The sequence below is a fragment of the Apteryx rowi genome, unplaced genomic scaffold (genome assembly GCF_003343035.1).
Source record: "Apteryx rowi isolate R43461 unplaced genomic scaffold, aptRow1 scaffold_169, whole genome shotgun sequence".
Classification (NCBI taxonomy): domain Eukaryota; kingdom Metazoa; phylum Chordata; class Aves; order Apterygiformes; family Apterygidae; genus Apteryx; species Apteryx rowi.
In genome coordinates this window covers 713,359-724,084 of record NW_020447963.1, presented here as the reverse complement: position 1 = coordinate 724,084, position 10,726 = coordinate 713,359, and the positions used below count along the sequence as shown (strand labels likewise).

At 38.6% G+C, this 10,726-nt stretch overlaps 1 protein-coding gene across 1 annotated transcript in view; it reads left to right on the top strand.

Moving 5' to 3' along the window:
* SDE2 (SDE2 telomere maintenance homolog) overlaps nt 1-10,036 on the top strand; it is an 11,238-nt gene extending 1,202 nt beyond the window's left edge. The window contains exons 2-8 of the mRNA XM_026060445.1: nt 11-132; nt 631-748; nt 2,946-3,057; nt 3,599-3,768; nt 4,515-4,626; nt 5,251-5,656; nt 8,764-10,036. Coding sequence (XP_025916230.1) covers nt 11-132; nt 631-748; nt 2,946-3,057; nt 3,599-3,768; nt 4,515-4,626; nt 5,251-5,656; nt 8,764-8,979 — 1,256 coding nt within the window. The 3' untranslated portion in view covers nt 8,980-10,036. The remainder of the gene's footprint in view (nt 1-10; nt 133-630; nt 749-2,945; nt 3,058-3,598; nt 3,769-4,514; nt 4,627-5,250; nt 5,657-8,763) is intronic.
* Nucleotides 10,037-10,726: the final 690 nt, after the last annotated feature.

Genomic DNA, 10,726 nt, shown 5'->3' with positions numbered 1-10,726 from the left:
CCCTGGTGAGTTGGGGGCGGCGGCGGCGGCAAGGGGGGGAACCGAGGGCGGCGGCTGCTGCAGGGCCGCGGCGGCGGCGAGGGGCGGAGGGCCGCGGGGCTGACGGCTTGCTGTCTCCGTCTGGGGCTTCCCGTATGCCCTCCTTCCTCCCCCCTCCCGTGAGGCCTGAATCGCTCGTGTCTCTGCAGTTGCTGCGTGGACCGGCGGGCTGCCGCCTGTGGCAAACTGCGGCTCGCTTCTTTTCCTTGTTTGGATGTAGCAGAGCAGAAGACTTTCCTAGGGGGTGGAGAGAGTACTGTAATGGTGAAGAGGTCAACTTAAACTCCTTTCAGTCCGTTTTTTTTGTTTTTTTTAACGCTGTGTTTAGCATGGTTTACGCTGAACATTCGGTGTAAACTTGTATCAGGAAGCTGTGTTATCTGAAAAGTTGCAAGTTCATTTAAAATGTGTTTAACCCCTTTAGTAAACAGGAATTAAAACACAATGGCATAAAGAATGTTTATGCTTTAAGATCTTTGGGGTTTTGTTTCTCTTCTGTTCCATTAGAAAGAAGAAAAAATCCCTGATTGTTTATTTTGTCAGCATGTTTCATTTTCAGTCAGTCATATGACTAGATTTTATTGTTTTTAGAACATTCCTGAAGAAAGTTTGTACGTGAAATGTAATGGGCGACTGGTTAATGCTGAAGATGCACTGCAAAATGGAGCTGTTTATAGCCTGGAACCAAGACTTTGTGGTGGAAAAGGAGGTTTGTTGCTTTACTGCTTCATATTGATTGGAGCCTTGGTTTAAAAAAACATATACCTTAAACTATATGGACAGTAGCAGTACCAGTATGTTAGCAGGTCTCATGTAAATGTGCATGACTGGCATAAAGTTTGTGAGTTAAAAACCACGGTCTACGTGTAAAGCTGAGACTTCACCAAGGAATCTGCAGTTCTGCTAACAACTACTGCTGGCACAGCTTTTCTTCGCATCCCTGCTCAGCTTAGCTTTGCTAGTAGAAGTCTCTAACATGTACCAAAGTGACTTCAGAGTGCCCATTCTGTGTTTAAAAGCATTTGGTTCCTTAGGTTCCTAAATTTCATTTGCGGTCACAAGGGTAAATATTCCATGTACAAATAGCCTGTGATTTGAGTAAATTATATGACCTAATTTATTTTGTCATGAAAACCTCTTATTTGAAAAATTACCTAAATGCCAGGAAGTCAGTATTCTAAGAACTAAAAATGTATCAAAAACAGGCTCCTTGTATTGTCAAAATATTTTAACTGTGTTACGGAAGCTGTATTGATACCACAGCGTGCAGCCACCGACAGTATAGACATTCTGTAAAATGGAGCGCGATTGGTGAAGCAGGTTTAACAGAGCAGTTGCATGTAATTGGCATCAATGAATCTTTGCTTTTTAAATCTAGTTCTCAGAATTTTCCAGCTGTTGAGCTAAAATGCTGAATAATCATACAGCTTTGCTTTGGAATCCATCTCAGTTTGCTTTGCCTTTTTCATAGTTTTAGACAGAATTGAAAATAAATGTTGTTGCTATGGTTTTTGAATTTAAATGCCCTAAAAGCAGAGCATCTGGTATGCTKCTTCTCGCATTATGTCAGCTTCAGTTATCCTGGAATGACACAAGATGCGTATTCTGTGATATACTGTGTGTTACTGACATGCCACTGGGGTTAGTTAAAAATGGCTCTTTAATGATATTATCTGTTTTCTTAAGTTTTCTTACTGTTTTGATTTTATAACTTAAAAGCCTGATAAAACCAGGAAAATGGAAACAGGTCAGAAATATTGAGACTGACTTCATGATCTCAAAGGATTATGCATCATGCAGGCTTATAAGAAAACTGAGCATTTTATTATCAGGCTTAATTCAGCACCTGTGACTGAAAGCATTGCTGTTGATTTTTTGGGAGCACTCTTGGCTAGGTGTAGCAGCTAGGTCCTCATATTCTTCAAAATGTAAAATTCAGTGGAATGTTTAATGAGCTACAGAAATTCTGCTCGCCTATGACAGTAATTGGTTTTATTAGCTGAACAAAGTTCTTTTTCTGCCTCCTGATACGATAGACTGGATTGGTAAATGTTTGTAATACCCCGTAAAGGTACTTTTGGGGTACTTTAAGACTACAATACAGATTTGTTCAGCTTCTAGTTAAAGAACAGTGCTTGGCACTTTCATATTGCTTTAAGGGTTATGTCAATATTAATCCATGTGGTGTCTCTTTGAGGTAGTTAAGCAAGTGTCTTGTCTCTAATTTTAGAGAGTATGCAGTGGGACTGAGGGACAGAAATTACGTCTTGCGTCTGAGTAACTACAGGCTGAAGAGTGTATGCAAATCTAGTTTTGGGGGCTGTCCAGAATAATATTGTACATCATGATCATCTTGATGAAGCAGCTAAGGCTATCTCCTGAAAAAAAAACTTTTTTTTTTTTTTGAGGTTAAAAGGGGATTTAAGTTTTACGTTTCAAGATCAAAGGGGCCTAAGGGGGAGGCGTATCCTGGCTAAATTGGGAGGGACCAAAAATGCTACCTTGAGAGGAAGAAGACAGCAAGCTATTGTGCTGGGGGAGTCCAGGAATAGCCTCTCATTTCAGAAGCTCAACACAGGTTCTGATAACTTGAGAAGCTATCTGGCATGGTATCAGGAGCGTGAAAGTGAAATGACAGGTAAATGCTGGATGCCTTTTTTATTTGGTATTTCAGCATTTGGCCCAACAACACAATTCTAATATGTAACTTTCAACTTGCCTTTGGTTTCAGCTGAGCTGTAGGAGGGTGTTGGATTGACTATATTCTTMTTCTGTGATTAATTTTTTTTCTTGCGTAATAACTCATTGTGATCCTAAATGCTACTTTGGAAGATAATGATGGTGTTTACCTTCTAAGTTTCTCCATTTGTTTCTCTTCAGCTAATTCTTGATTACTCTTTGGTCAGGTTTTGGATCTATGCTGCGGGCGCTTGGTGCTCAGATTGAAAAGACAACAAAYAGAGAGGCTTGCCGAGATCTCAGTGGAAGGAGACTTCGAGATGTCAACCATGAAAAAGCGTGAGGCACTTTCTAAGAAACTGTCATAAAATAAACTGATCATATCAACAAAAGAGGTTGAATAGAAGGCTGTTGTAGCAATTAAATTTTATTATTCTTTATGCTAAATGAAGCAAAAGTGAAATCTTAAACACGGATAGACTGGCAGTTCACAGAGTTCTTCTGCTTGTTTTATTATAATTGTCCTCTATTACAATGTAGATGTGATTGTATTGCAGCCTGCCTCTGATAGAGTGGTCTGCACCTCTTAGATTTCTCATCTGAAAGTCTTAATTCTTCTGTCTAAAGCTACAAGACCGTGATACTGGGGAAATGTGACCTAAATGCTGTTTCTGACTTCCARAATAAACTTTACTCTCTTCTCTGTAGTAGAATCTCTGTATATTCGTGAGATAAACCCACTGGAATTCTTTTCTTCTTCTTTTCCCATTCTCTTCTATCCTAGCAGGTAGTGGAAGCATTAAATAATTGCAAAGCAACAAATTAGTATTAAGTTAAATGTTGGAAACCCTCTTATTTTCATGGATCTATCTTTTTGCAGGATGGCTGAATGGGTGAAGCAGCAAGCAGAAAGGGAAGCAGAAAAAGAACAGAGGCGCTTGGAAAGGCTGCAGCGGAAACTTGCAGAGCCAAAGCACTTTTTCACAAATCCGGACTATCAGCAGCAGTGTCATGAGATGGCTGAGCGGCTAGAAGATTCAGTCCTTAAAGGTAGTGAAGTTTAACTTCACTTATTTTTTCTTTCCATCAAAAAATAAAGGAAACTAAGAAACCCTTAGTCTCTCTCCAGTATGAAAGTTTAAAAAAAAAAAAAAAAAAAAAATTGCTGACAGCCACTGTTTCAATCAAATGAAATTTTAAATTCCAGTAAAACTTGTTGGAATTAATTTCTTCTCTTTACTGCTGCTGCTGTTAAATTGCGTCAAACAGCGTAACACATGGAAGTGATGCTTCATTGTACTGTGATTTAGTATCTCATATTAAATGCAAAATTCTGTGGAAGTAGTGATGCTAGTTCAGCAATAAAATTTTATGCCATCATTTTCAGGGAAAATATAATACATAAACAGATCTTAAATAACAGCTGGAAGTTGAATATAAATAGAAAATGTCTTGTTTCACATACTGATCTTTGTATTTATTTTTTTTAGCCCTGATTGTTCCCTTGCTGGCAGCTTGATAATGAAACTTTAGGCTGAATGGAATGTAGTAGCTGAGAGTTCAGTTCAGGAATTAAAATTTAAGATGAAATTTTAAGATTGACTCTGTGCTTTAGTAAAGCAATATAAGAAGGCTTTTGCTGCTGCTGAGTTTAGTTTGAACATTTGAGCCTCTGTTAATGTGCACCAGTAGTGATTTTTTTCCCCCCAAAGTTATTGTTTTAAATTACATATGAAATTTAAAAGATAAGTAGAATTTAAAACAAACGTGAATCATATGTTAACTTTGTTTTGAAGGATTGCAGGCCACTTCCAGCAAAGTAGTGTCACCGGGAACCAGCAATACTCGGAAACGTCCAAATGAATCTGAAAATAATGGAACAAAATCTGGAAAAAGAAAATGTTTTTGGTAAGCACTGTGACTTGATAAGGCGGTGAGCAGGAGGTAAAARTTAGATACATATAAATAAGCAGTCAATATCTTAATCTGAGATGCAGACTTAAATAACAATAAGTAAATTGAACCAGTTAAATTGGAGAACTGAAAGTAAATGTTGCTGCTTTTGTCTGTTTCTGTCCCAGCTGGAGCAAACAAACCAAATTTACAAAAAATGGGCACCCTCTGTCTTCTAATGTGGTTATATGCTGTTAGCTTCAGTTGTCCTTCTTTCATTAATGGACTAATTGAATTTACAATGAATTTTTAAAAAGTGCATATGAAATGATTTATTTTTTCTGTCCTTTTTTACCTAATGTAATGTGAAAGAAAAGTCTTAATGATTCCAATAGCGTTTGGAGTAGCAATAGGWATTGCACACTTCTATACTGGGAAGCTGTGAAAACGATACCTGTTTTTTGAGGGTGTTAGATCCTGTTCAATATTAGCAGCTCTTCCATTTAGAATGTAAACTGTCCTAAATATTTGGTAGGGTAGGTCAGGGCATCTCTCTGAAGCAACATTTGGAAAGAGAGAAGTGACACTTTTTAAAAAAGTGAGAATGGGTGATTATTTGTAATGTGTTGCTTGTGCCAGGCTGGGAATGGAAGGACTGGATGATCCTGACAGTTCAGAATGTGATGATGACAGTGAAGATGATTCTGCTCATGCATCTGGAGGAAGTTGTCCATCAAGCATCAGGTATAATGAAAATGCTGAAAATTCAAATGAATGTTCAAGTAGCTCTGTGGATTCAGTAGAGTATAGTTCAGCTACCAATGCTGTGAAACCRCTGGAGCATCCAGAATGTACTGGAAGAGATCTGCAAGGGGAGACACTCACAGGGGAGCAAACTGAATTTCCAAGCGATGAGAACAGCGAAATGGCAAAGACCCTGAAAGAAGATGTCCAGGAAAAGAATGAAGTAACCAAAGCTCTGAAAGAAGGGGAGCAAGAAAACRTTTCTTCTAAGGCACAGGAAACAAACCAGTTACAGAGCACGGTAAGCATAAAGCACTACAAAATATGCTATGCCTTTTTCTTCAATTGCTTACATTCAATCACTTTTTCTATCCCCACAAAGGGGGGATGGCATTTGTGTCATCTGACTCTAATGCATAAGATCCAAGTGCCTGAATTAAAATCATAATCTTCCTAAGCAGTTAATAGAATCTCCAGAGAATGATTCAGACCTCATAAAATCCCAGGGTTAAAAAGGGGAAATAGTTTAACTGAAGATGCATTGGTGCTACTTACAAAAAGGGAATATACTAGTTAATGGAAACTGCAGCCAAAGAAGGCTCTCAGCTGACAGCATCTTCGCTGACCCCCTATTAATTCCCCATGGAGATAGTTGAATTGTAGTGTAGTAGCAGAGTCTTGAGAGATTCTGAGTAGAATGGGTCAAGGGAGAACTTTAAATCTATAACATGGATTAAGATTTTAGTATTCTAGAGTTTCTACTAAGGTGCAGTTGCTCTTGGCCATCTAGTGCTATCTTTCCTGAGATGCTTGGTGTCCCTCCCCGCCCCCCTTTTTTTTTGTTCTCCTTTGCATAATTAGACACACTCTGGGCCCAAAATTCTCTATTTAGGGGGAAGGGAGTAAGGAAAAAAAAAAAAAAACTCTTCTGTAGTATGAAAGACTTCTTTCCATGCTTTGGGGGACTTTACCAAGCACTGTCTAACTTTAGTAAACTTACTTAAAACATAATTTGACCTTAATGTTTATCATGGGCCACATTGTTTAAAATAGATGTTGTTCCAAGTAGAAGCCCCCTAAACCAATCAAATGATCAGTCTGTCTTAGTTTCTTGCATGTATAAAAGAATTGAATCTTGTTCATAGAGAACCCTGCTAATCTGGCTCGAACTTCAGTTCTTATTTGAACATTGAAAGTCTGAAAGCAGCAGCTCCTTCACTAAAAAGGGACAAGATTAATATAAGTGAAAGATTTCATCCGAGTTTGCAAAGAATGGTGGAAGAGTAGATTTGAAATGAATGATCTGTTATGTGAGCGATGAAGGTACTTCTTTACTGTTCCGATACCATGATTTCTGCTGCCAATCTGGGCTCATGTCAGAGCTCCCTCAGCCATATCATGAGCAGCACTGACCATGAGGTTGCTTCTTCGGTGACTGATAGCTGGATGACTGGGATTGTTTTGTTGTTGAAGAGTCTTTGAATCTTCCAGCCAGGAGAGAATGCAGCTTTTTCCACTGAGCTGGTGAAAGCCCAGCTAATATTTAGCAGTAAAAGTGGCCAATGCTTGTGCTTAATTGCCCCTTTCCTGCATATTACTACTTAAATTTTGGGAGTGTAAAGAATCCAAGCTTATTCTCTCAATAAAACAAAGTGTGTCTTTGTTTTCAGACTAGAGAGGTGCTTGGATTTTCTGCCTCTGTTCAACTTGAGCAGAAAGTCTCTGTCAGGTGCCAGTGCCAGTGACTGATTTCAGATCAGTGAAAGGAAAATTTAGTATAGTTAAAAGGGGGGAAAAAATCAAGGATCTAATCTGAGAAGTTAGAACTTTGTCGTCTGTTGTACTATTGGAGCTAGCACATTTTAAACCGGATGTTGACCATTCTCCAGTGTTTACCTTTTGCTCAGTATTTGCAAGGCTGTCTATTCTTAGAACAGGAAACTCCACCAGTGCTGTGGCAGATTGCTATTGCAGGTGGAAATATTTTTATAATAGCCCTTGATGGATTTGGTAAAAGTAGGGCTAGAATAATGAGGTAACCAGTCTTTTTTGTATGCTTAGCAGGACAAAGGTTCTAATTCTGTTAGCGCTAATTGTTTTTGCTGAGCTCATGACTGAGTTGTCCCATTCCCACTGCTTGTATTACTTGCTCTAAAGTCCCTTTGATAACTTCAGTATGATACTTATCATAAGAATAATAGGTGCTTAAGTATCCAATGAGTGGGCCTAGATTTGTATTCTTTTTGGTGGGTGTTACTAAACTCCACAGTTCTGAATTGTCCTTGAAGGAATACGGACAAGGACTGTGGAAGGTCCTGAGCAACCTGCTACGGTTGACTCAGCTTTGAGCAAGGGCTAAGACTAGACGATCTCCAGAGGTCCCATCCTCCCTCAACTATTGCGTGATTCTGTGAATACATCAATTTTCATTTTAAGAATCAGTTTCGTTCCCTTTTCGTGTGTCAGGATGAGATGCGAAATTAAGAACTTGCTGTTCTGTACAGTCTTACCAAAAAAAGGATGCTTTATTTTTATAATTCGAGTGTAACTGCTTTAGAAATGATAACTGTTCATCCCCTTTCCTACTACAGCTCAGGGATATGTGGTTATAGTCTACGTCTGGTTAAAAAGGGGCTGATAGCTTTGTCATGCCTCTGGAAACCAAGCTTAAGCTACTGAACTGCTAGATGAGATGATAGCTTATCTATTTTAATTCAGTTTTCTTGGGAGTACTTCTGTAGGTATAAAAACTGTATTGACTATTTTGCCATCAGAGGAAAAGGATTAAAATACTGACACGTAACGTCTTTTATTTCACTCTTTTCTCATTCATGTATTGGAAGTAGAATGTGTTGATTCTGGTGGGACAATTTTAAAAATTCAGCTGTTTATATCATTTAAAATGACCAGGGCTTCTCTCTTGGAAGCAGTGTACATTGCAGGCCTGCGGACATCTGCAGCTTGTCTAGACTTGTTAGAGCGAGCCTTTAACTAGCTAGCTAGCACAGGCACTGCGAGGAGGAGAATTGTAGCAGCACAGCTAAACACCGGGAGCCAAGCACATCTAAGCATTCACCCAGCTCTTGGGTATGTTACCTCTGCAAAGATTTTCATATTTTATGGTTAGGCTGCTAGCAGTGCTCGAGCTAGCTTCAGTTTGCTACATGATGCATAACACTTTGCTGTGGATACCATAGATACCCCTAACTATGAGAATACCCAACATAATATATATGGCGATATTGCTCAGCTGTATTACCCAAAATAATTAGGGCTTTGAGATGATCCTATTCAAAGGTCTACTGTAAAATGAAGTGTTTTGTCTATACTTTGTTTCTTTACTGCCTGCCTCCGTTTTCAGGAAGAAAATAAAATAATAGTAGTCATGGGATGTTTTTCTCTTTACAGGAGGTGGAACCGATAGACCTACTGGCATTCAACTCTGCTGCTGAAATGGAAGTGCTGGGATTAGAAAAACTGAAGTTGGAACTGATGGCTTTAGGACTGAAATGTGGAGGCACTTTACAGGAAAGAGCAGCAAGACTTTTTTCAGTGAGAGGTCTATCTAGAGACCAGATTGATCCTGCCTTATTTGCAAAGCCCTCTAAAGGGAAAAAAAAGTGAATTTTAAGATTATTTTGTGTCTGAGTGCTTTTAAATTTTCCTTATTCTACTGTCATTCTGTACTGCCACCTAGATTTCTTTGGCATCTCTAGATAGTTTCTGGTTTCTATTTTTAATGAAGTTTGATTAATGTAAAACAGAGTAAGTTGCTAGATAATTATGTGTTCAGTATTAAAGGAGTGAAACTATTTTCTTTTGATATGCTTTACAAATGGTTATAACAAGTCTTAATGTAAGAGGTAGAACACACTCTCTGCAGATGGAAAGAAATAACCTGACTGTTTTCCAGAAAACTAACGTATGACAYTGTCATCACCTGTTTTAAGAAAAACAGCACTCCTTTCTTAGCTTTATATTGAATGTCCTTTAATGTTTATTGCAGTTAGCACAGTTGCAACTGTCAAATGACAAACATCGACCACGCGATAAAGAGAACRTTTTTATATGGATGAGGTTAGTATAAATAAATGCACTGTTTTGTGAATTTTGTGAGATGTCACATATCAGTATGACAATTATTAATTGGTGTAAGTATTTCTTTTATAAGAARTTAAATAAAGGAATTTGCTTATTTTGCTCTTGAAAAGTACCTGAGGGAAAAGAAGAAAGTCATGTCCTTAAGAAATTAGAAAGAGTAAAGTACATTTGTTGTTTACTGAAGTTAGTAAGATGCAGAATGATCATCTGAAGTTGAAAGGGAAGTTTAGGATAGGTTTTAATTTTAATTTTATTTTTTTTCCAAGGATAAAAGCAATGGAATAGTCTCCCAAAGACTTGAATATCTGCACTGGTGGTGCTTCGGCCTGGTGCAGTGTCTGTAGCCTCAGTGCCAGGAGTTATCCTGTGAGGTGATGAGGACTGTGCTGGAAGGGCAGTGCACTCGCATGACTGCAGATGCAACTTCCACCTGTCTTGAGAGGCTTTTTAATAATGTTTAACTCAATGCCTCAGATGTCAGATTTTACCACCATGTGCTGAAGAATGTTATATGATCTGCTTATCTGATTTTCTTGGATAAATACTTGAAAAATTAAAAATTACTTGTGTCCTGTCCTGACATCCTACCAGCAGTTTGTCTGTAGTAAAGTTTGACTCAAAAAGTAAAGTTTTTTTGGAATTGCAATACTGAAAGGAAATGGCTTTGAGTGCCAGGGCATCAATTTACTTGCACAGTATTTAATGTTTCTAACATGAGCAATTCATATCCAGTATTTTAGTCAGCAGTGACTCAGTTTTGCAATCTTAGTATATAGCCTTTCTTCTTCTCAGTTAGAATTTGTTTATGCTTGGAAGTTAGTTTTGGATTTAGAGAGCATATTAACTTTAAAGCTCAAGGATTTATTCTGACAAACTCTGTAGGCAAGCTGTTAAAACAGTTGTGTTCATGCAGCTGCTCCAAAATGCTGGTTAATCTGACAGTTTTATGCTTCCATCAGCAGTGTGACCTGTTCTGCACCTTGCACGTATGCTGAGGAAGGTGAAGTCACAAATGGCTCCTCATTAGATCTGCTGGAGAGAGATTATTGCTTCTGGTCACAAGTAATCCCCCAACAGAGTCTGTGTCATCCAGCCAAACCAAAAACTACACAGCAGTGCAGCGCTCTCAGTCTTCATTGTTCCTAGTTACTTCATTAGAAAACAAAGTTGGAAGATTTGTTGCCCTAAACAGTTTCTAAGTAGCCAATCCTGATGTGTATTTTCATCCCTGTGACAGTTACCTGGGGGGGGGCCACAGGAGCCTCATGCC